Source organism: Sturnira hondurensis, unplaced genomic scaffold, assembly GCF_014824575.4.
Source record: "Sturnira hondurensis isolate 20B ecotype Veracruz unplaced genomic scaffold, ASM1482457v3 Scaffold0020787, whole genome shotgun sequence".
Lineage (NCBI taxonomy): Eukaryota > Metazoa > Chordata > Mammalia > Chiroptera > Phyllostomidae > Sturnira > Sturnira hondurensis.
In genome coordinates this window covers 368,932-394,843 of record NW_028093418.1, presented here as the reverse complement: position 1 = coordinate 394,843, position 25,912 = coordinate 368,932, and the positions used below count along the sequence as shown (strand labels likewise).

Sequence of the window (25,912 nt, the reverse complement as noted above, 5' to 3'; positions counted from 1 at the left end):
TGTATTTGGTGCTTGCCTCCTGAAGCTGGAGAGGGTCCAGTACAGAACATTCTGTCCACCTCCCGTGTTGGCAGGTCCTCCATAGCAGGTCTGGGCACTCAGTTCTCTTCTTTCCTGATACCAATGCGCTAGCGGCTTCAGGCCACTCTACCACAGCGATTAGCTGTAAGGCCTGAAATCTGAGTCACAGGGGCTGATTTTGTGCATATGAAATAATTATTCATAGACGAATGGAAAATGTTTTATTTTGGCTACCCAGCCCTGTGGGGGCACAGTCACTCCAACCTAAGAAGGTCTCACTAGCTTCAGTCTCGATTGCTTTAAATGTGATCACCTGGCCATCCACCCTTTCTTCTGTCCATCCCTCTTTCCATCTGTCCAACTACTCATCCTTTCTGTTCTTCCTTCAAAACATCCGCTCCTAACTTTTCCCATTTATTCTCTCCACCAGCTCTCTCTTTCCATCCATTTATTCTCAAAATTTCTTCTTCTTCTACTCCGCCCATCCATTTCTCTTGACCTTCCTTCTATGTATCTACCCACTGGTCCTCAGTCCTTCTGTCTCCCCATCCTTTGATCTATCCTTTTGTCAATTATTCAGTCATCTAACCTTCATTTTACTCATTCATGACCCTCCTATCCCCGCATCTTTCTATCCATCCATTCTTCTATCCTTTTATTCTTTATTTAGCCAATCCATTGATCCTTTTTTCCACCCATCTGTCCATTTATCCCTCATTCGTCCATCCATTTATCCATCCATCCACCCATTAATGCATCCAGTCAACCTTCCATCCATTTGCTAATCTCTTATTTAGCTATTCTGTCCAACTCTCCACCATTCCATTCATCCATGAGTTATTTTACCTAGTCATCATCCTTCCTCCCTCCATCCATCCTATCTACTACTCCATATTATTTTTCTTCTTCTTTGCTTTCTTTCTTCCATCCTTCCTTTCATATCTATACTATTCTTCTTTGTGTCCTTTAATTCATTTTTTATACAAAATCCTCAACTTTCCATCCAGCTGTTCTTCTTCCTTCCTGCCATTCATCCCAACATGCTTCTATCTTTTCTTCAATTCATCAAGTGTTTATTTATTTATTTATAATTATTGAATACAGGGTTGACTTGTGAATTGCTGTTGGATAGATAAAAGCCAATAAATTAAAAAAAAACTATCTCTAGGAGATTATGCTTCAATATTCCAGCAGGTAAGACACACAGGGTGAAACAAATATATTTTAAAGGAGCACATCATGAGCACTGCTGGAAATAATTAGGATTTTATGGACACAGAAACATGAGCCTGCTTCCACCCAAGGCAGTGTGTGGTTAAGGAGTCTTCATTTAAGAGGTGGCATTAAGTAGAGGGCTTAAATGAACAGGAACACTGAGATGCCAAGAGGACTGTTGGGAAGCTGATCTTAATTAAAAATGACCTGAGCAAAGGGACAGATACAGGTGCATTTAGGGAACAATTTTATTTGGGTAGAAAATATGGGCATGGGTGAAATATGATTGGAAAAGTGGGTTGTGGCTGTCATACTGGCTAAGGGGTATGGAGCTTACCCTAGGCACCAGTGCAGATTCAGAGTCAAAGAGAGACAGGATCATAATCAGATTTTCAGTAGAGAAAGGATGAGATGGGTGCAATACTGGAGCCTAGAGACTAGGGAAGCTAAGTTGCCTGAGTGGTGGGAATGGAGCTGGGCTTGGGTGGATGGGCCCCGATGGAGAGGCCCCTGCCCCTGGTTTCCCCAGCTGCAGAAGGTGCACATGAGTCACCCTTCCTAGGGTGCTGAGCAAAATACTCAATAGGGCCAGTATGGAGCTGGCCTCAAACCTCCCTGCCCTCTGTCAACCATGCAGTCGGGTGCCACTGCTGGTGTCTGGAGCCTCACGTGGATAGAGGAAGGGGTTCCTTTTTATGTCAGTTCTTTATCCTGGTGGAATATGCCGCCCGAGCACAGGCATCTTTTGCGGTGCTAGGACTCAAGTATAAACCCCTCCCCTTCTGAAGTTCCAATGTACATCCCCACCTTGCTGCCCGGATTAGCTAAGCCTGAGTTCAGCCCAACAGTCATGGTAGAGCTGGGGTCTCCCAGCATTGGTTCACAGTCTCCAGTACGCTCAAGCCTATGCATATGGTATGTCCCCAGCACCTTCAGAGTTCCTGGAAGGTGTCACTTTCCTGTCAGTTGTTGTCCTTTGCAGTCCTTTGAAAAACTAACAGACCAACAGAGACTCAGAACTCAGCCATTATGCCTCAGCTGTCTCTCAAAGCTGGGTCTCCTGGACACACGCCGTTACTGTGACCGAAGAACAGACTCGTAGGGCCCTAGAGTTCTCTTAGCTGACTCTCTCATTTTACAAAGGTGAAGGTTCAACCTGGACTAACAAGGCACTGACTCAAGGTCAAAAAGGAAATCAGGGGTCAAGGGAGAACTAGATCCCACTCAGATCAGGATACTTTCCATCTTGCTTTTCTGAGCAAATATAATTGGAACTAACCTTATATTCCCAAAATAAACTTGGACATAATCCTTATGAAGAGACATCACCACTCCAAATCTCTGAAAGTCAAAGTTTCAAGGATGTCTGGGCCCAACTGGTGCCCCTAGAAGGGGAAGGGAAAGTGGGTTTGATACGCTGGGAGCTTGGCCACCTATATGCCATGGGCTGACGACGTGGGATACTGGGCTTTTCTTTCCCAGAGTTTCCGGTACATGATGAATGAAGTCTTTAATAAAAGGAAAGGACCTTCTCCAGAACTCTCACTGGGATCCAGAATAACATGGGAGTCAGGACAATGGCGTGGACAGAGTAGGGGTGGGAGGGATTTCCTGCATCCTTCCACCAGGACTGCCCATCTGGAGTCCTGGAGTGATGCTTTTGCTCTCTGCTTGCCCTCAGATCTCTCTGACAAGCCTCATAGCAAAGATCCTGAAGTATTCTGACATGGCATCGATCAAAGCCCTTCGGACCCTCCGTGCCCTGCGGCCACTGCGGGCTCTATCTCGATTTGAAGGCATGCGGGTAAGACCTGTCTCCAAATTGCTCTGGTCTGTAACATTTGGTAGCCCTCCCCGCTTTATGCCCTCCATGCCCCTGACCCTGAGCTCCAGGCCCTGCCCCGCCGGGTCAGCCGCAGGTGCTCCCTTCTGCGTGGACACTGGTAGTACTGCAGTGTCCCGACCCTCCTGGTTCCCCTTCAGGTCTCTTTGTGAGCCTCTCTATCCTTCTCACCTCCAACATCACATCTGCAAGGATTCAGACCTCTCTTCTACTCTTAGTGATCTGCTTCGCAGCTTCACAGGTGTCCCTTACCCCCACTCTGCCAGGATGACCTTGTGGCCAAAATCTTTGGAACATCCAAGCTCTTCCTCTTTCTATGACAAATGAGCCTTTTCCATGACACTCCATTGGAATGTAGTGACATTATCAGCTCAGCACCTCAGCCACCACCTACCAGAACACATCTCTCCCACCTACCACAGTCATGGGTCTTATGGATTTTTCCCTTTCATCCGTCCTTTTCCTTATATATTTCTATCAGCTGTCCCTTTGCCCTCACTGTCTTCCTCAGGGAGAAGTGCTTACAAGCCCGGCCCTTGCCTTGGGGTGGGGGGACAAGGGACTGACAATCCCACCCCCTCCTCATAATTACAAAAGTCTCCTGGTACAGAAAGTGGGGTTTTGCCCTCTCCCTCCATCACTGACTCAAAGAAGACATCAGATCTTCAAAAACAAATGTGAACTTTAAAAATGAACTTGTACCTTTACAAATACTAGATGCTTATGACTGAGTTTGATATTTATCTTACTCTTTTATCTCCAGATTGCTAATTTACCAATAGGCAAGTTTGTGAATATGGATTTAGATTGTCACTGATTTTTTAAAAGATTTTATTTATTTTATTTTTAGACAGAGGGGAAGGGAAGGAGAAAGAAGGAGAGAAACATCAATGTGTGGTTGCCTTTTGCATGCCCCTCCTAGGGACCTGGCCCACAACCCAGGCATGTGTCCGGATTGGTAATCAAACTGGCAACCCTTTGGTTCACAGCCCGTGATCAATCCACTGAGCTACGCCAGCCAGGGCAGATTGTCACTGATTCCTAACCAAAGCGTACTATACACCATGACCATGTGCTGTATTTAGGGAAAACAAAGAGAGTTGCTAGAAGTCTGTATGTGCTAGCACAATGAATACCCCATTCCCCTAAATGAGTGTGTGTGTACTGGTAAACTCACCCACCTCCTCAGTCTCAAGGGAAGATCCTAGGAGTTGCCCTGAAGGAAACTTAGAGAAGGTTTAAACCCACCTGCAGCCTTTCAGTGTCTCTCAGTCTTCTGAGTCTGCATTAACCCACTTCTCTGGTTTCCAGAGGCCCCTGGCTCATGCAGCAGCCTGAGTGAGTGTAGGCAGCAGTTGGATCCAGCCAAGAGGGGTGGAGCATTGGTGGGGTTCCAGGTCCTTTTGCATTTCCCCCCAGGTGGTGGTGGATGCCCTGGTGGGCGCCATCCCGTCCATCATGAACGTGCTGCTCGTCTGCCTCATCTTCTGGCTCATCTTCAGCATCATGGGCATGAACTTCTTTTCAGGGACGTTTTGGAGGTGCATCAACACCACCAATGCAGGCTTTTCTCTTGTGCCTTCTACGTATGTGAATAACGAATCAGATTGTAGACTTCAAAACTACACTGGCAAGTTGTATTGGGTCAACATGAAGGTCAACTTTGATAATGTTGCAATGGGTTACCTCGCACTTCTGCAGGTGGTGAGTCCTTTAGCTGCTCTGTCACATGGAGGGACTAAGGTCTTTCAGAAGATGCTACGTAGAGAGTAGCATTCAGTCTAAGCATGAGGCCAGAGGGCCTTACTGATGAGTGTGATCTCCCTGTGGTGCAATTTGACGAATGTGGGAAATAGACTAGGATAAAGGAATGAGCCTGCCATGGGATCATATCAGGTAATTAGATAGAATTCACTACTTGTACAAAATAGATATAGCAGAGCCACATGTTCAATCTTCTGCAAATTACCCCTAGAGGGTAATAAATTATGTTCCAGGTTGTAGTGATAGATAATGCTGGTGATGATGACAGTCAACCGCACTCATATATTCATTCATTCATTCATTCATTCATTCATTCATTCTGCATCCCTTGCCTTAATCCACTTGTTCATTCAGTGTTCCATCCACTCAAGTGTTAATGTAATTGCTTATACATTTGCACGCAGTTCCCCACAAGTCCCCGCATTCCATTATTTGTTCATGCATTCATTTGGCACACAATTCCTGAGTAGCTATGGTGTGCCAAGCATTGTGCCCTGCCCTGGGAGATGCAGAGACATGTCAGGACTGGCTCCAGGGGAGCCAGTGCTCAATGAGAAAAACAAATAAGTAAATCAAAACAGAGCCCAGTGTAGATGGATGGACAGAGACTGAGTGACCTCTGCTCCTTGTTTCTAGGCAACCTTTAAAGGCTGGATGGACATCATGTATGCTGCCGTCGATGCTCGAGGGGTGAGTGTCAGCCCACCATGCCTACTGGCTTCCCTTCCAGGTGTCCTGACCACGTCAGTCCAATTGAATTTAAGTGAAGGTAGCCTTGGCACCACCCAGCAGCCTGGCACTGTCCCTCTCTGGAGCAGTGGCCAGCTAGCTCACTGTTGGCTATTTAAGCTGACCCTCACCTGCTCTCCTTCCATGTACTTTCCTCAGGCTTCTGAAGCTCTTCCTTCACTCCAAGAAAGTAATAGATAAAGAACTATGGCTGAGGGCACTCCCTGGGTGGCGTGGGGGCTAGAACAAAGGGATGAGATGGAATTTCAAGTGCTGTCATGGCAGCCAGGTGGAAGAAAATGATGAGGCAAGACCCGTGCCTCATCATGACCACTGTGGCTGACACTGCACGTGCCCTGCCATCTTCTTGGTCCACCTCTGAGTTCACTCACTATCCTTAGAGACTTGGCTTTCTTCCATGCTTCAGAGCTGGCTCAGCAGCCCCTCTCCCAAGGGTAAGGGGTTTCATGTCCCCAAGGGCAACCCTCACAGATAAGTTCTGGGAGTCTGTGGATAAATGCTCCAGTTTCCCTGGCCCTTGGAGGTCAAGTCCTGGGGTGTGTTTTACATGGTTGCTTAGACGGCCCCCTCAGGATGGAGCCGCAGTTGCCCACAGTGGTTGCTTTTCTCCTGTTCCTGCTTACCCTCCTCCTCCCTCCCTCCTACTTCCAAGGATCGCCTCCCAAATAAACCCCCTGTACCCAGGTCTTTGTCTCAAGGTTGGCTTTTGGGGTAAACAAAAACTAAGATACCCCTTCCTCCCTGTGCCCGACCTTGTCTGCTCACAGGTGACCTTGCAACCCAAGTGGGAGAGCAGCAAGTACATGTACTTGTACTTCGTCGTCTTCATCATTTTTGGCGGCTTCTTCACACTCAATCTCTTCGTTGGGGTCATAATTGACAACTTTAATCAACAGAAAAAAAAGATAAGTAGTGTTTGGGTGTTTCTGTAGTGCCCCCTGGCCTTGTGACTAAAGCTAACACTATTCACAGCCCTTCACGACTGACCCGGAAGCCAGTTTTGACCTTGAACACCAACATCAACCTTTGCCCTCTGGTGTCAGTCCTTGCCTGTTTGCTGTCTGGACTGCTGCTAAAAGAGTTTCATTTCTCTGAATCAGTATTGCCCGGCCAACCTTGCCTGGGATTCCCATCTTCTCTCCCAGAGTGCCATGGTCCTCCTAGCTGGAACCAGCTGTGCTGGGTGTGTGCCAGGTGGCCCCTTGGGGAAATCAACAAGGAAAGAAAGGGCTCCAGCTCTGCCTCTGCCTGGAGTCCTGACATCCAGAGCACTGAGTCAGGAGACCTCAGGAAGGGCCAGAACGCCCATGTCGGCAGAATCCCAACCTGTCTCCATGGACACTGACTCCGGTGAATGGGAGCCCAATTGCAGACAACCCCCATGTCTTTATTAAATGTATAAAATGTGTTCATGCCACTCTTTCATTTAATGCCCTCCGGACCCCTGAGGGAAATAGCGCACCATTTAGATTTGTGCAAACCAAGGTCCAGAGGAAAAGTGGGGGTGGGTCACATGGAGAAATCATGGCACAGATTGGGGAGCACAGCATTGGTTTTGACATCCTCCAAGCATGGATCTGCATTCCCAGCCCAACCACTTGCTGGATGGCTGACGCTGGTAATTTTTTAAACCTCTGAGCCTTGGTTTCCTCATCTTTTCAATGGGGTTAATGATACATATTCGCATGATTTGGGGGAGAGGTAGATAAAATTCTGTACAAAAAGCACTGTGTTTAGGGCTGAGCACACAATGAGTACTAGAGGAAAAGTGTTGCTGTTACAGTTTAGAGTATATATCTAAGTGGAACAGGCGTCCCACCTGCAGGAAGTCCTTGGCAGGGATTCTGAGGATGAGAAGGGGCAAGACAGGTCTGTGGGAGCCCTGGAACTCAGCAAGAAAGCTGTGAAGTGCTGCTCAGTGTCCTCAGTGCCTCAGGAGCTTTGCAATCATCTGAACGATGCTGTCTCCTTGTAGCCTCAGAACCCAGCCCAGGCATGGAGATGGCTGCGTCAGAGAATAGAGGGAGGTCAGCCAGTGGTCAAGCTGGGGCAAGAAACTTTATTTGCTGACTCTTTGTCCAGACATCTCAATGTGGCTCTACCCAGGACACACCAATCCTCCTAGGAAGTCCTCTGTGTCCACAAAGTTTCCAAAATCTCTTCCCAAACCCCACAGATTTCAGCCCCTTTCCCCAGCATGTGCAGGGACTAATGTACACAAACATGCTCTTGAAATGGGAGGCTTTAAAACAACGTCAGACTGAGAAAGGTGAGGAGTTAAAGGAAGGAGGTTTAAAGGGTCCCAAAAGAAAACTAACAGCCAATCCTAAGGGAGGCAGGAATCTTCAGTGGTGGGATTCCCAGCACTGTGGCAGCACAGGGAAGTGCATCTGGCAGGGCCTTCAGAGAACCAACCAAGGGTTCTCCAAGGATCCTTGGATAAGGGAGTAACTGGCTTCAACTGCTCCTTTCCAGGAAGGGGGTGGGGGGGTTGGGTCCCAAGGTCTTTGTTCCTGAAGTCCCTGAGGGAAGCCATGGCCCCTGGCAGGAGTATGATTCTGGCAACCAGTGGATTTGACTGGCACCAGTGGGCTGGATTCAAGGCTCAGGTTTGAACCAACCCGTACCTTCTCCTTGGGTCCTGTTCCCAAACGCTCCCCACCTTCATCCATGCGGAATCTCTGGGTTCCTGGAGACAAGAAACAGGCTTTGTTCCAGAGACCCAAACAGTGAGTCAGAGCTGGGGCTCAGTCCCATCGGCTCTGTCCCTGGTTGTAGCACCTGGGCAGCACGCAGCTTAACTTTGGTGTGCCTTTCTGCAGAAAGGGGAGAAAATTGAGGTGTTTTTCCCCTCCGGTACAACGTTGGTGTCCCTGGGGTTTCCTGTTGGTTTAATAACAGTGTTGTGTGTTCTCCTCTCCTGTACTTAGGGGGCCAGGACATCTTCATGACGGAGGAACAGAAGAAATACTACAACGCCATGAAGAAGCTGGGCTCCAAGAAGCCCCAGAAGCCCATCCCCCGGCCCCTGGTGAGCCCCAGAGCTTCCCTCTAGCAGAGCATGTCTGTGAATCCAACTTGATGGCCTATGTTTATACTGAATAGGGGCCTGGGCAGTGCCCTCTGAGGAGGAGGGGGTTTAGGTTGAGTTTAGGGATGAAGGTAATGAGCATTCCCAGAGCCTCATAATGAGAAGTCTAAAAAAAGCAACTCTGGTCTTATGGTATGAACACGTCTTCTGCAGTTACTCCAGATAGAACTACTTAGGGAAGTACAGTTTTAGGGTTCAAGCACAGGACTGAGAGTAGACTAGGTTAAGTGATAGTAAGGGTGATTAGAGCCCAGAGATGAACCATTTGTGTGATTTTGCATTATAATCGATATTGCAGTGGATCTCTAGCCTTATCCTACATTTCAGCTAGACAGAGAGGAAAGGCAGGTTGGTACAAACCCAATTATTATGTGTGGGGTTTTGGCTGATTATTTTCCTGAGTCACTGGACTGCATTCTCTGCAGGTACAAACCCAACCCGCCTTGGATCCTGGGCTTCACTGGTGAGGATCGTGATCAGGTGGCACAACAGAAACCAAAAATTATCCCACTCTAGCGTTTAAAGATTGACCAAAATGCAGGGCTGTATTCCACTTTGATTTCTTTATTTGCAAAGACCCTAAGAGACAGGCCTTTTTATTCTCCTGTCCAATGCCGTATTCAAAGCGTACATGAAGTCTCTCATCTAAGTTCTTCTCAGGCCTCAGCCAAACGATGCGCCAGGCCCTGGCTGGCCGCTGATGGACACTGGGGAAGAGGTCTGGGATGGGGATGTTGCTGTGTTGGAAATGTACAGCTGATTCTCTTCAGAGACTTTCTGAGCCATCTACTCCAGTGAATAGAACTGGCATCTTGTTCCTTTATAAAACCTTTCTGTGGTGACAATGCAACATTTATGAAGAAAACTACAGGCAGTGCCCATGGCACAATCCCAGTAGCCCTTCCCCACACAAGGGCAGAGCCTAAGGACCTTGGACAAAGAGACAGACCTTTCCCTAAATGAATTAGAAAGACATACATTAGGATGTCTAAATCAAGGCATGGGATTTGTGCAAGTTACTAAAATATTCATGAGCACGGAATCTTTAAAAACGTTTATGGAGGAAAAGAGTGTTGTGACCTTTGACACACTTTACTTGGAAATAATGTTCATAAATTTATTAGTGTTCTCCATTTTGATGAGAAGTGTTACAATGGGGGGAAATGGGACGTCCAGACCATTGTAGAGGCAGAAGTTTCCTCCCAAATCCCCCATAAGATCACTATAACTGGGCTTGGATGAGCCTGAGAGGAAGTGCTTAGAGTTCGTTGAGTAGCCCTGTCAACCAGTTCAATGGACAGGAACAGATTCAAAATTAGAATATATAGGTGAAAGGCTGAGCCCAGCCAATCAAAGTCAAGGGGCTGCAGGAAGAAAATCCTCAGACTGACTGAGAAATAAGCAACTGGCTTATGTGGTGGGGGCTAGGCTGATGTTGGATCCACATTTGAACCAGACACCAAGAAGTTATATGCTAGGGACCACCTCTGGAAAAATCATGATGGTTTCTAGAGCCCTCCCCTACAAATCACTCAGTTTCTCTATAACATCTCAGCTTCTCCCTTCTCATCAACCAATTCCACAGGCCACGCTAGCTTCCTCCTCTGAAGGAGGACAATTTCCCTGTGACAGGGTGGGCTGCATTCCAATAAGGGTGAGGATACTATCTTAATACAAAGGTAGGAATCTAATGCTGGAACTTCAGGCACTACAATAGGGGTGGAAGGTGATGGTTGGGCAGGAAGACCTGCAACAAAAGTATCATTTTTTCCTAATTAAACCAAGATCATCCAAGGTTGGAAGTGGGGGGAGGTTCTTCACGTGGATAAGGGAAGTGAGACCATAGCCCAGCTGTGTTCCTGAGATTCACCATCCCTTAGGATGGGTCAGGGGGTGGTGAGGGGGAAAAGAATCACTAATTAACTATCAATACTATACTAGCTTTAGTGTAGGAGCATGGCTCTCTCCTTAGTATTCTCACCCAAGAATGGCAAGTACTCTTTCCTTGGTTCCCTTCAGCATAACTGGAGCAAAGCTGGGACATTCAAACAAGACTTTGCAGGGTCCCAGCAGCAAGTGCATATGGCTGGCATCCATCTGGCAGGTAACATCTTGGTATTCACCACCCAGTGGCACAAGCCTGGTCACCTGTCCTCTTCAAAGTCCAGAACCAGGAAAGAAACCCAAAGCAAAAGAGAAATTCCTTCTGCCATATAAGACCCACCTTCCCAGGTCCAGCTTCCTTGGCATCAGACAATTGGCACTAGAATGCTCACCTTCTTCCCATAGGAGTTTCCACAGGTCCAGCTGGTCAGATAAGCAGAGCATTGGCACCACTGTTCCACCCCACAGCTGCATGGGTGCCAGATCGTAGCACAGCCAACCTGGATGACGTATGGACCTCCCACACACGCACATGCATGCCACTCACCATCTCTAGCGAAGCCCAGGTTCTAAACCTTATGGTTCAACCATAACAAAATGAAGGCTTCCATGAGACTAAGAGATTTTATTCTATAACATTCTTTGCTAGGAAAATCACTAAAAGCAGGTTTCACATACTCCGCTTTATAGGAAAATAATAGGCTCTATAATATCACACCGCCAGTCACGCACTTCATCATCTCTGAGAGCAGTGAGGGTTGCAAAGGTGTGGTCCCTGCCCACAGACTAAGCCAAAAGCAGCCAGCAAGCGGCTGCATTCCTCAGCACCTGAATATCCAGAGCAAACTTGGTGCCTGGAACTTAGCAATGTTCTCACCTGTTCTGTTTAATTAGAAGTTATGTGGCCACAAATGGGCTCTGGGTTTTGGGGGGTTTTTTTTGTGTGACATTTTCAGTGATGAAATGGGAGCTGTTGTTGGCTCAGCAATACCCCTCCCACTCCAGAAAAGATCTGAGCCAGCAGTATGCTGGACCCAGGCCTGCTTGTGTCTGATTCTTTCTCTGACCCAATAGGGTAGCAACTCATCCCCATCTTGAGGAGGAAAGCAGGAAGCAGCCTCTGTCACAGCCCTTCTTGTCTCTGCTTGCTTTGCAGTTCCTGGGAGCGTCCTAGCGAGACTCCTAACAGCTTCTTCTCTTCCTCCCTCACAGCCACTCATGCAGAGCCTGCACCTAGTACACATAGATTAAGTGCCTGTTGTGCAGAATCAAATTTAATCAAACCCTAGTGGAGTGGCTTTATGATTTTATTGAAGGTGTGGGTAACAAAGATATCTTTCTTGTCATCCCTTCATTCATCTATATATGAGCATCTATCACGTGCCAGGTAATATATAGATACTGGGGGTAGAGCAGTAAGCGAGAAAGACAAAGTTCCTGCCCTCACAGAGAATGCAGTCCAGTGACTCAGGAAAATAATCAGCCAAAACCCCACACATAATAATTCACAGGCTTAAGAGATTGCCAGGGAAGAAAGAATAGGGTGAAAAGCAAAGGGTACCTAGGACTGAGACTTGAGGAACTCTCACACCTAAAGGTTGGGTAAAGAAGACTCAAATAGAACAGCCAGAAGGTCAGGAAATGAACCAGGAAAATAAGGCATGATGAAAAGCAAGAAAGGGTTGGTAAGCAATGCCTAACAATTGTCCTCAGAGTTAGCATTATGGAGATCATTGGTGGTTAGCAAGAACCATTGCAGTGGCAGGATGAGGACAAGAACTATGCTGGAGTGGATTGAGGAGTGAATGAGAAACGGTGATTGCACACAACTCTTTCAAGAAATTTTGCTGTGAAAATGGAGAGAAAAGAGTGGAGTTCAGAGAGATTTTTCTTTAAATTAGAAAAAAACTAGGTCATTGGATGTTTAGCTAAGGAGCTAAGACATAATAGCCAAGAATGGCCAAGTGTGACCAAGAGCTTCGCCCATCGGTCGTGAAGCAGAAGGATCAGGAGGTTGGTAAATGGCAGCAATTATGACAAGGTGAAGGTGAGCTAGCTAGATGACACGGGCTTTAAGGAGGAAGGACTTTACAAGACATAGGAGGAGCAAATGTCTGGAAGTGACAGTGGGGACAAGAAGAATCTCAGGTCTCCCTCCTAGCCCTGGAGTACATGGGGTGGGGAAATTAAGCAGCCACTGAACAAGAGGAGATGTTTGCAGATCAAGGCAGGTGAGCTCTGCAGGGCTCAGGAGAAGGATTCAGGAGAAAGTCAGAGGTGAAGAATGGAATTCAGATCAAGCAGTCCCAGAACAGCATGGTGTTAACAGCACAGGAAAGACTAGAGGACCATAGTAGGAGCTTTTTAAAAAAATCCAAATATAGATGATCTCTTTGTTACCCAGGACATTCTGCCTCTTTCCAAGAATGCAAACAATTAAGACCTGACCCCAGGCATTTACTTAGACATCCGCACAGCCCCATGAATAAAGAGAACATTTTCAGGAATAAGCTGCACCATCACACTAACTTTACCTTTGAATCAATAATTTTGCAAGCAGTTCTTGAACTCTTGCTCTATGCAAGGCACTGAAAGAACACAAAGTTAAATAAGATCTGGCCTCTATATTAAGCTCATTGTCTAGTAGAGAAGAAGAGAAGCATACATGAGGCTGACTATAAGCTGAGCAGCATAGAACTGAAGACTGACTAGAAAGGATGTGAGAACACAATGAAGGGGCAGAGCAATGTGGTATCATATAATTAAGGAAAACTCTTGTTTTCTGGAGGAAGTAGGGCTTAAGAGAGAGGAATCACTCAAAACTATTGGGATTTAGGTCGCTAAGAGACAGGCTGGAAGGGCATGGCAATTGGAGGGAACAACATGGTCAAGGACAAAGTGCCTGGTGACTTTATGGGGCCAGGAGAGGCGATGAGGACTTGAACTGAACCAATGAGGTAGAATTAACTAAGAATGGGATTTTGGACAGGACTTGGCTTCTATTTGGATGTGGAGTGTGGAGGAGACAAAAGAGACAAACTTCAAAAACCCATCTAGGAAGAACACAGCCTCTCGAGATGCCTGGTTTACGTTGGCCAAAAGGCCCTGACCTATGATCTCTTGATTTTTCAGAACAAGTACCAGGGCTTTGTCTTTGACATCGTGACCAAACAAACTTTCGACATCATCATCATGGTCCTTATCTGCCTCAACATGATCACCATGATGGTGGAGACGGATAATCAGAGTGAGGAGAAGATAAAAGTTCTTAACAGAATCAACCAGTTCTTCGTGGCCGTCTTCACGGGCGAGTGTGTCATGAAGATGTTCGCCTTGAGGCAGTACTTCTTCACCAACGGCTGGAACGTGTTTGACTTCATTGTTGTCATCCTCTCCATTGGGAGTAAGTGGGCATCCCGTGTGGTGGGGAAGCCCAGCCTGTGCTTGGGGCTGTTTTAGCTGTAACCGAGGGGACAACCAACAAAATTGTGAAATGCATGATATGTTAGAGGAGCTTAGGATTCGCTGCCTTCCAAGGGCAACAGCCTTAAAATGTCCCTGGGCCTCACAAGCAAATGGAGAGGTTCCACTGGCCTGCTCCATGCTTTGTCTGTAGGCACCTACTGTGACACAGCCACCTCCAGAACTTTGGGGGCTGGGCGGGAACTATTGTTCCTACAGAGAGACAGAGTTTCCAGGGGGCCTTATTTTTGTGATCTTCCAATCAGAGAGTGGGTGGTGTGATGTGAAGTGAGTCATAAAATACTTTTTGGAAAAGGAGGTGGGTTGCCAACTGAGTGAGAAAAGTCAAGGAGGAGATTGTTCAAAGGAGCTTCTTAAGCCAAGGGTCTGGAATTAAGCCTCTATATAACTCTCCACATAAGGAATATGAGCAATCAAAAAGTCAAGGGATCAATGTGAAGAGATCAGTGCTATTATGGTCTAGTCTGGGTGTTGTTGAATGACAGGCACAGTATTGTGGGGCCAAAGGTGTTCAGAGAAAATGAATAGGATGAGAAGCCAAAGTGGAAAATGGAGCCACCATAATTGACTGATTGCTGAGTTCTGAGCACTAGGCTGGGCTCTACGAATCTTCACAGTTAGCCCTGTGAGAGGAATATTGTTATCCTTATTTTATACATTGAACACTGAGCCTCAGAGATTAAGAAAGTTAGGCAAAGTTAGGCAGTTTGTAAAATGGTTGAGCTGAATTTAGACCAGGCGAATGTTCTAATGAACTAGCAATTTCTCACCAACAACCAAGAAACGATCCCTGGCCTTTGTGTGGTTTAGCCAAGGTTTGGCCCTGTGCAGGCCAAATCCCAGCGCACCAACTTTATATTGCATTATAAAAACTTGACCTATTACACCATGACCTGTTTCCTTTTTGCATGAGGGCATAGTTGTAGATTTAATTTCCTACTGAGGTACCACTAAAGGCTAATAGTATCTAAATACAACTTGGCAGAGCTTATCCAGTCTCCCTACCCTGGTACTGACATACAGCTTCGGGCTGTGTTTGGTTGTTTGAGGGGTAGGGGAGTTTAATGTATTTTTGTTTTTCATTTTGTTTTGTTTTCTTGTTGCTCCTAGGTTTTATGGGAGGTTTCTTTTGTTTGGTTGTCTTCCAAAGTGGCAGACTCTAAAGTCCATTTTGATTTTATATTAGAGGAGGCAGCTTGCTTATGTGACTTCTCATGTCAGTATTATAGAAATAAAATATACTTAAATACTCAACTCTGTAATGTGGGTGGATACTTTAATTACCAGTTCCTATGACCTACATGGCAACACCAGTCACTGGGCAGAAATTACACAGAGAGACAGCTAGAAAAGAAGTGAAAGACAGATTTTACCTGTCAGTCCTTCTGCTCTCACTCCCTCTTCCTTTCTTCCTTCCTACCAGCAAGGCATGTATTAGTATCTAAATGTTACAGGTATGAACACTCATCCTCCCTTGAAGAAGAGGTAGACCAGTTGGCTGGCAGAATCTTAGGAAATTATACAGACATATAATGTACACCACACTATGGGAAAACATCCCAGTTAAAGTGGATTTTAGGAGAGGGGCTTTCATTAAGACTTTATAAAAAATTATAATTATTTTCCAAGTCTTCTCCCATTTCCTTCCTCCTGCTAACATATATTAAGACTATCCATGTTCATGTGATAAAAGGCAAGTAGAAGAAGAGGGAACCCTGGCAAGAAGAGAGAGCTTGCTACCACATGACTCACCATTTGTCCTAAGAGATTTTTGAATCATGTCTTACCTAACAGCCTTGCATAATCTTTGGCAGTCCCAACAGGCCCCCTAGTTCCCCAAAACCAAGCTTTACAAATCTTCAAGTTAGTTACCAGATAGGAAGACATATGCATTCTTCATCTTTCCAACCTTGTTCCTAGTTGGGGTGGGGGGCTGTAACTGACCCCCCATCTCCAGACCCTAACAGGGAGTTCAAACTCAGCTGGAAAGGAAAGAAACAAATAAAAACCATTATGCAGACAGCTGGTCATTCAAAGCCATTCTGCTGTAGCTGTCAGCAAGTTGCCAAACTCCTCAGGCCCCCTTATAATTAATTCCAGGCTCTGTACAATTATCCACAGGACCACGTGCCAGAAACTTAGTCAGTCTTCTCAGTAGGAGATAGGGAGATGAATCACAGGGGGGTCCTGGCTTTCACAGAGAACAGGACCAGGGTAGAGGAAAAGGCATGACCCAAAGGCTAAATTCTCAGGGAAGAGCAGAGCCTGTGTCCTAAACAGAAACAGAGAAAAGACTGTGCGCATGTGGAATATGGTGCAATCATTTCCAGCTGAACTATGCTGCAGAAGATAGGGTTTTGACCATGGAGGTTGACTAAGAACATATTCTGGGTAGAGGGAAAAACAAGAACATGGTAGGAAAGGTGAGACTTACTTGAGAGAGAGAGATTCATGCAATGAACACTTACTGAGCCCCTACTCTCTGCCAACCCCTGTGCCAGGCTCGGAGGGTTCAGAGTCCTTAAATACAGCTGCTCATGTGGAGGTTCATGTGGAGCCAAGATAAGGGAGTGTGATCACAGCCAACTCTGTCAGGGCTCATGGATGGGAGTACTAATTAGATCATTTCCTCTCTCTTTGAAAGGCCTGGTGTTTTCTGCAATTCTTACATCACTTGAAAATTACTTTTCTCCAACGCTCTTCCGAGTCATCCGCCTGGCCCGAATCGGCCGCATCCTCAGGCTGATCCGAGCAGCCAAGGGGATCCGCACGCTGCTCTTTGCCCTCATGATGTCCCTGCCTGCCCTCTTCAACATCGGGCTGCTGCTCTTCCTCGTCATGTTCATCTACTCCATCTTCGGCATGGCCACCTTCCCCCATGTCAAGTGGGAAGCTGGCATCGACGATATGTTCAACTTCCAGACCTTCGCCAACAGCATGCTGTGCCTCTTCCAGATCACCACGTCGGCTGGCTGGGACGGTCTCCTCAGCCCCATCCTCAACACGGGCCCCCCCTACTGTGACCCCAATCTGCCCAACAGCAATGGCTCCCGGGGGAACTGTGGAAACCCAGCTGTGGGCATCATCTTCTTCACCACCTACATCATCATCTCCTTCCTCATCGTGGTCAACATGTACATCGCAGTGATTCTGGAGAATTTCAATGTGGCCACAGAGGAGAGCACTGAGCCCCTGAGTGAGGACGACTTTGACATGTTCTATGAGACTTGGGAGAAGTTTGACCCTGAGGCCACCCAGTTTATAACCTTTTCTGCCCTCTCAGACTTCGCAGACACACTCTCTGGCCCCTTGCGAATCCCAAAACCCAACCAGAATATATTAATCCGGATGGACCTGCCGCTGGTCCCTGGAGATAAGATCCACTGTTTGGACATCCTTTTTGCCTTCACCAAGAATGTTCTGGGAGAATCTGGGGAGTTGGATTCCCTGAAGGCAAATATGGAGGAGAAGTTTATGGCGACCAATCTTTCAAAAGCATCTTATGAACCAATAGCCACCACCCTACGGTGGAAGCAAGAAGACATTTCAGCCACTGTCATTCAAAAAGCCTATCGTAGCTACATGCTTCATCGCTCCTGGACAATTTCCAAACCCCCAGGGGTGCCCAGGGCTGAGGAGGAGGCTGTGTCACTCGCAGACGATGCCTTCATGGACAATGAGCAGTGCGTGTTCCCAGACAAATCAGAAACTGCGTCTGCCACATCTTTCCCCCCATCCTATGACAGTGTCACTAGAGGCCTCAGTGATCAAGTCAACATGAGCACATCTAGCTCAATCCAAAATGAACGTGAAGCTACCAGTAAGGAAGCCACTATTCCTGCACCCTAGTGAGGACACTCCAGTATGGACACGCCCGGTTCTGATGTGTCCTCCTGCTCTGTGATAACTCTGTCCCACTACACGCGGCACCCAGCTTCCACCTCACCAATGCATGTCACTGATCACGATATGAGAGCTGGGCCAGGAGGTGCAGTTGGTACCACCTTTGGAGAAACGCCCATTTACTAACAAGAGTCAGAAGCCGGAAGTCGCATCTCGACTGCAACTCCCCTTTTGAATTTCAATATCAGATGATGGGTTCCTTTACTTTCCAGAAATTGTCTCTGGCCCTTTTATTCCAATTGTGACCAGAGCTTCCATTTATCGAGCAAACTTCTCAGGACCAGAACTCCCAAAGACCTACAGCAAGGATGTTGCTGAAGGTTCAAGGTAGTCCTCTGTGAAACACCACATAGAGATTGACAATGTTATTTAGGATTTTGCATGGCTGCATGTTGAGAACTGCAGACAACTGCTCCAGCCCAGGGTAACTCCTGTGCTCTATGTCATCAGAGTTCTTTGAGATAGCCATTAAAATAATTAATATTTTTAAAGGTACGTCAAGACCAATGTTATATCTTAAAGCATCATTTTTTAAAGTATGTGATATTGATGTGTCATAAATCACTGCTTCACTTGCAGGGTTTCTAATATTTTGAAGTTTGAGCTTGAGGCTTGGGGGTGGGGTAGGGGAGAAGGAGCACTATCCTGAGAGCTTACTCTAATCTTGACTCCTCCACTGACTGACTGCCCTGCTGGCCTGGGCCAACCTCTCTCACCTCTGAACTTTAATTCCCCCACTTGTAAAATTGGTGGGAGGGAGGACAGAATGGACACTGTCTCTGGCCTCCTTGCATTTCATGTTGTAGAATGCAGTGGTGCTTGTCAGTTTAGAGGAGAAAAACACTATTCTGAAGCCGCCATGGCCAGACCTCTCAGCTGTATAGCTAGAGAGGCAGCTTTTAGATATATTTTAGAGCCTGTTCCACCAAATCTCACAGACAGGCTTTAAGGAGGAAGGTTTTCATATTCTGCTTGGGGAAGGACTTCATGATTAGTATAATCAAAAGAAAAGAGATATCCCGTGAAAGATGATCTGGGAGATAAAAGGTATAGGCAACATGTTCTTTAGTTCAACCTACAAATGTTACTAAGTACCTATCATATGACAGGCACTGGTCTAAGCACAAGAGATATTGCGAGGTAAGCCCCCAAAGAGTCATTGAATTTATGCAGCCAATGGAGTCAATGTTATCAGAGAGAATATTCAGGCCACAGGGACATGGCAGGTCTTAAGACGAAGGAGAGCAAGGAGTTTGTATGACAACATAGAACATAATGTGTCTTAGTGATAGCCATGATCTTCTATTAATTCTTAGGACATGCCCTGCAATTATGACAAGGATCAAGTCAATTCATTGATACATATTTGATCACTTTGTAAGATTTCCCATTTATACAATTAAAAAGCTAGAGCTGTTCCACCTCATGTGGACCACCTTCCAGCTGCTGATGCAACTTATATGGTCCACCTTACATTTGCAAAATTTTGAGAGTCTAACAATTGTGAAGTGTGGGTGAAGGTGGAGCAAAAGGAGCTTCGATATACTGCTGGGTTGCATGCATGGGCACAGCCACTTGGGAAGACAGTTGAACTTTACTAGAATTGTTGAAGACACGTATTCCCATGACTCTGGTTTTCCACGTTTAGGTGGGAAACCTCAAGAAATCCATACGCACATGCTCTAGAAGACATGTACAAGGTTTCTTATCAACACTGTTCATAATGAACCTAAATTAGAAACAACCTAATATCCATCAGCAGCAGGATAAATTCAGTTGTGATACATTCTTTAATGTAATTTTGTGCAGTAATGAGAATGGATAGATGTAGCCTTATAGAAGTCTATCGATGATTCTTAGACACGTAACATTGAGTGAAAGAATCCAGACACAAGACTATACACACTATATGATTTCATGAGGTTCAAAGACAGACAAAATTCAATATAGCATTTAAAGATACATAAACAAAAGTAGGAACTGGTTACCATAAAAGTCAGGGAGCAGGTTACCACCAGGAGAAAGAGGTGTTTATGCCTGGGTCTTTGGCAAAGTTCTAAGCCCTCATCTCAGTGGTTCTCTTTATGAATGTTGCCTTTACAACTCTGGGTTGAGCTACACATATATATCTAATGTGCTTTTCTGTGTGTGTGTCTCACAATTTTTTAAAAAATTAATGACTTAGCTTAGGTTCTCCTCCCTCTTCGTAGAAGTAGTTACTATCTGCACTCTGACTTGTGGCATTTCTGTCTTGGACTTGGTTCTCTGAGCTGAGTTGTAAAAGGAGACGTTCAACACAGCGTAACAGAAAAGGAAATACTGGAGAAAGGAATAGCAACTGCAATAGACACAGAAGATGTGTGAGTGGGTGAAGAGCTTGAGGAAATTTAACCAAATGATTTTGAAGCAAGCATGGCAGGGAGTGGGGAGTGAGTAGAATATGATCACAGTGGGGACAAAGTTTTGCATCCCTCTAAATTTTTGTGGATGGTATCACGGGTGATATTAAAATATTGAACAATCCGCCTAGAACAGGACACCAACCAGGACTGACCATGTTGCTGAAGCAGACTTCTGGAGGCCCCCGGGATGCACCAGGTACTAACTTAAGTGCTTGGATCCTCGGGAAATCTGAAGGAAAGTCCAAAGGAGGAACCAGGGTGGCTGAGTGGCATGGGGAACACTGGAGGCAGCAGCTAACTACAATACAATTCAGTACAAAAATATTTCAGTACACTGGATATTAGCTCTGGTTGCCAGTGATAGAAATCCAACCCAAATTCGTGTATAGGAAAGAGAAAGGAAAATGTTTTCACCTACCAAACAGGAAGCCCAGAGATGCGGTTGGTTTCAGGCAATCTAACAGGGTCATGGAGATACCGTGTCTCCTCCCCTTGGCTCTGTTTTCTTCTGTAAATTCTCAGACAGTCTCTCCCCATGTGGTGGCAAGATTACTCTGGAAGACTTTTACATCTGTAACCTCTGAAGAAAAACTAGACTCCTTCCCAATAATTCTAGCAAAAACTCCCAGTGAGGCATGCCACTGGCTCAGGTCACATCACGTTCCTTTCCCTAAGCAAACACTGTGTCCAGAACCTGCAGCACATTGGCCATTTCTGGGTCACGTGCTCACCCTGGGAGCCAGGAGCTGAAAGCAGTTCCTAAATAAAAGAGTTCGGTATCATAAGAAGAGGGAGCGGATGATGAATGGGCTAAACCAATAGCCACCCACTCCATTCCACCCCTTAGCTGCTCCGTATCAACACACATTCTATTTTCTAGACATGCAATATCCAAGCACCTTCCCGACACAATGTTGCTATCCCATACGAAACTGCACTCCCCTTTTCTCTGGAGGAGACCATCCAGAGCCCTGCCTGATTGTTAACATCCAGCTCCAAGCCAAGAATGTTTGAATCAGCAAATTCAATCAACTCTACTTTCAAAATAAACCCAGGATTTGACCACGTCTCACCACCTTGACCACCATCAACTTCATCAAAGTCACCATCATCTACTTCAATAGTCCCACTGTGTTTTTCCATTTGGATCTTTGTCCCCAGCTGTCTATTTTTCTCCCACAGCAGCCAGAGCTCAAAATCCATCCATGGCCCATTGGTACTCTGAGTAGAAGTCCTGACAATGGTTTTACATAATCTGGCTCTCACTCTTCTCTGACCTCATGTCCCCCTACCCCTCTCTCTGCTTCAGCCACACTGTCCTCCTCACCGTTCTTACTCATGCAAGGCATGTTCTTGCCTCAGCTGCCATATCCCCCCAGCTCACTCTCACCCTTTCTTTAGTTCTTCCCTGACCAATCTATCTGATTAACAGCCATATCCATAGCACTTAGCACCCTCTGGGGTAGCTCCTCGTGGCTCAGTCAGCACCTGGAGGCTAGCCATCTGACACAATAGATAGCATAAGCATGTTAGCTTCCATAAAGATGCCTATTTAGAAAAGGAGAGGCCACACTCAAAAGTGTCAATTCACGGTGTCCCTGGAAGGTGGACTGCCTGACCTGACAGGGAAGGGATACCCTGCTTCTGGGAGAATTCCTCACCCACTGTCCCATTTTCTCATGAGAAAAGAGCACTGGGAAGAGAGTCCTTCTGGACGACGGAGAGCTTATTGCATGTCCTGTTGGCATCACTGGAAATTGTCTTCAGGTGTGAGCACTTTATGGGCCATTATTTGCCTAGACTGACGTTTGTCTGGCAATACAACTCCCTCACGATACTGGTGTGATTCCTGTCTCTTGCATTTTACCAACTTCTCAGATCTTCTTGGGTTATGACCCTTCAGTCTAGACTTGGGACTGGATATTACTGTCCTTTAGCAATCGAGGTCTTGCCCTCCTTTACCCCTCAGCCAAACGGCCTGCATCCTGGCCTACGCCAGCCACTGTACCTAGATAGTGTTGAACAGCAGTTAGCTTAGGTACGCAGGCACAACTCACCTGCCCCTGTGTCTGTGTGCCCGCCATTTGCCCAGCCGTATACGTTGGAGTGTGTCTCCTTTGCCCTACAGGAAGTACGGAGGCAGGATCGTTTGGGGCAGGGGAAGGGGAGGGGAGGATGTCAGGCTTCCCACGGCTCCCTCACTCACCTCCATCTCTGTTTCCAACCATTGGCAAGTGTTTAACAATAAGCTATTTAGGAGGGGGGGAGGAATCCCAATTTGTAGCATTTTCTGATTTAGCTGATGTTAATGCTCCCACCATGGCCCATGTCAAGCCAGCAGAGTGACATTCCCTCAAGGCAGGATTGGAAGAGATGGGCGCAGTCGACCTGAGCCAGTAAGAGCTGGCTTCAGCCCACCATTGTTTCCAGCCTCCCTGCCTTTTCTGCACCGATATTAGCTTGGAATGGAAATTTATTTTTCCACTCTCCAAGGCACAAGACTGTAAGATCTCAGCCAGCATAGTCCTCCTTTCTGCTTTCATATGGGCCAGCTTGGGCAAAGCGAGTCTTTCTTTGTGTGCCTGTACTAAGCTTGCAAGAAGTAGCCCACACCTTTCCAAATCCTTGCGGTTTTTCTGTGAAGGTCCTTAAGCTGATGCAGCAAGCAGCAGGTAGTCTGAGTTTCCAGACACAAAAGGCCACAGCTAAAAGCATGACAGAAATTTCCAGATTCAGATCTGGGGTACTCTTGGTGACCTACCCCGTCTCAGCTTGGCCAGTGCCACACTCTGAGGTCCATTAATAAGGACACCCAACTCCAGGTGTCAGTTTCTATGTCTGCCAGAGTTACATGGTTACAAGAGACAGCAATCAGTTTCAGCATGAAAGGAATTTATGGGAAGGCTACGGGGAAGCTGTGAATGGAACTCAATGCTAAACAATCAGCAAAGACAGCAGCCAAAGCTGGGCGGGTATCTGGGCAGGCAGCACCAATAGAAAAATCTCTTTGTCAGTCCACAACCAATCAGTTCCAGCTTTGTTCCCCTTTAGTGTCCAGTCAGGATTCAAATTCCAAGGAGAGAACATCTGATTGACCCAGCTCCAGCAAGAGAAGGAGGGGCATTTTAATTGTTAGCACCAACAAGACTGTAGTCAATGACCTCCTGCTACCACTACCCCCCCCCCAAAAGTTAAGGTATTGTTACTAAAAAGAAGAAGTGGGGTGGGCAGGCAAAATGCAAGTATTACAAGTTATGAGTTGGATTTGTGCTTTGTAAAGCTCCCTCTAGCCATACTGAGAAATTAACAAGAGGCTAACGTTGAGACAGAGAGATTAGGGAGGCGGTTCTGCTAAATGGGGACCTGAACTATGTATTTTTAAGTTTCTCAAGCACATTGACTAAAAGTCATTTATGAAGCCTGCTCCAACCTAAGCCTTACTAAGCCAGATTGAACCCCCACAATATGGACTAGGGGCCCAGCTTCCATGGTTGTCTCTGGTGACTGGTCCATATTCTTTTCCTTCAGATAGAATTCTCCCTGGGCTCTGGCTAGGTGGCTCAGTTGGTTGGAGTGTCCTCTGGATATGGTGAAGTTGCGGTTTCAATCCCCGGTCAGAGTACATACAAGAATCAACTAATGGATGCATGGATAGATAGAAAAGCAGACTGATGTTTTTCCCTCTTCCTCTCCCTCCCTTCATCTCTCCCCCCTTCTCTCTCTCTCTCAAAATCAATAAATAAGATTTAAATGCTTCCTAGAACCCAAATATCTACAATGCACTCTGCCTCTGGAAAATTACTCATACATTCCCTCAAGTGGAAATCCGTTTGAAGTGTGCTTTCCTGAGAAGTCCTGGATGAATCATCATCTAAGTGAGTTTAGGAAGAGAAAGGCAGGATTTGCCTGTGGGCATCAAATCTCCAGCAAGAAAGTTCCTGTCAACTGCTGACCCTTTTAACCACCGATTCTGACCATTGAACCAACAACAACTCAGTGGATACAAATCCACCAAAACTCAGTGGAGACAATTCAGGGCACAAAGATAAGAAATTCTGAAGGGGCATGCATGAAGAGAGCTTGTTTTCTGTTTTTGTTTTTTTCTGACCAGAACTCAGTTAATTGATTAGTAAAAACGTGGCTGCTCCTGGTTCTAGATTTAATTATGTTAGAAAGCAATACAAAGGCAAATGTATGTGTGCCTGCTGAATGACGATGCTTCTTGTAGTTGGAACAGGGAGCCCCAGAACCACTTGGAAGCTGAAAATGTCTGTGAATGGTCCACATGGAAACACTCACCTCATAGTCTCAGCCATATGGTGCTCTGCACCAAGCTCCGGATAGGAGGGTAGAAGGTCCCATTTGGATTTCAGGGCTTCTGTCAGTCCCAAGTCACACCTTCTCTGAACAACTTTCCTCATCTTTACAATGGGAGGAAAGATTTTAGCCCTGTTGAACCCATCAGGAAGTTTGGTGGAGATACAAGTGTTCTCGCTGCCTACTTAAATAGGGAGAAAGATGAAAGGGGAGACAACTCGAGACCCATCATGCCACACTGTGTAGGGTGGTTCACACTGTGCATCTGGGGCAAAAGAGCATCTAACCACATGCAGGGGCTGCCCTGGACACAGCCAGCACTCTGACTGGTGGCCAGGATGGAGGACACCTCCCCCAGAACCCTGCAAGAGAGGAGGCCACTCTGAATCCTACCCTCCTGACTCTGTAGCAGATACTTCTGGTGTCCCGCACCGCATTCCTTCATTGTCTGACTTGGAATACAACTCTGCTGCTTTTCTGTCTTAGGGCTTTCTCCAAAGCCACTGGGCTTTTCTCCACACAGGCACAGTGGCCCAGGGGGCCCAGGGGAAGGGGAGATGTGGACACCCTTGAGGACAATTCTCAACCCATGGGGAACAGGAGTTGGAAGATAAATACATACCCTAGCACATACATACACCCTAAATACATACATGCCTTGGGGAAACAATTCTGAGCCAAGGGTCTCAGAGAATCCCTACACTGTCTGAATTCTGGTGGTGGGGCCAGTTTTTCACAAACTTGAGAGTAATGGTTCTACCTATTGTACCCTGCATGACTCAGCTCATTCTATGCCCAGTTGCCCACAGCGCTAACCAGCTTTTTTTTTGTTTAGTCTCTTCCTTCCTTAGCTAAGTCTTCCTGCTTCTTCCTTCACTTTTGCCTTCCAAATCCTTGTCTCAGCTCCTGCTTTGGGGGAACACAAATTAAGACAAACTCCCAGATATCCTTCTGCTCAGAATGAAGGAGCTGTTTTCTTAAGCTGTCCACGTGCCCATTGTCCCAGCTGGAGACTTGCTATACACGGCCCCTGGATAAAGGTCTGCGGGAAGGGATCACCTCCCCCGATGTGAGTTGCACAAAGCGGTCCCACCCAGAAGTGATATTGTCATCTTCCCCTCCTAGCGCCCTACCCATCACCCACCTGCTTCTCATTGATCAGGCGGGTGAGGCTTCTCCCTTTCACCCTCTCAAATTACAATGGAAGATTTGCTTTTCTTGGCAGCTGCTTTGGGACCA

The 25,912-nt window shown here is 46.5% G+C and overlaps 1 protein-coding gene across 3 annotated transcripts in view; it reads left to right on the top strand.

Moving 5' to 3' along the window:
• The window catches only part of SCN10A (sodium voltage-gated channel alpha subunit 10), a 79,698-nt gene extending 61,291 nt beyond the window's left edge, over window positions 1-18,407 (top strand). For all 3 annotated transcript variants that reach the window (XM_037030454.1, XM_037030453.1, XM_037030452.1), the window contains 7 exons: window positions 2,918-3,040; window positions 4,499-4,783; window positions 5,480-5,533; window positions 6,361-6,498; window positions 8,520-8,624; window positions 13,701-13,971; window positions 16,696-18,407. In XM_037030454.1, coding sequence (XP_036886349.1) covers window positions 2,918-3,040; window positions 4,499-4,783; window positions 5,480-5,533; window positions 6,361-6,498; window positions 8,520-8,624; window positions 13,701-13,971; window positions 16,696-17,900 — 2,181 coding nt within the window. In that variant the 3' untranslated portion in view covers window positions 17,901-18,407. The remainder of the gene's footprint in view (window positions 1-2,917; window positions 3,041-4,498; window positions 4,784-5,479; window positions 5,534-6,360; window positions 6,499-8,519; window positions 8,625-13,700; window positions 13,972-16,695) is intronic.
• Window positions 18,408-25,912: the final 7,505 nt, after the last annotated feature.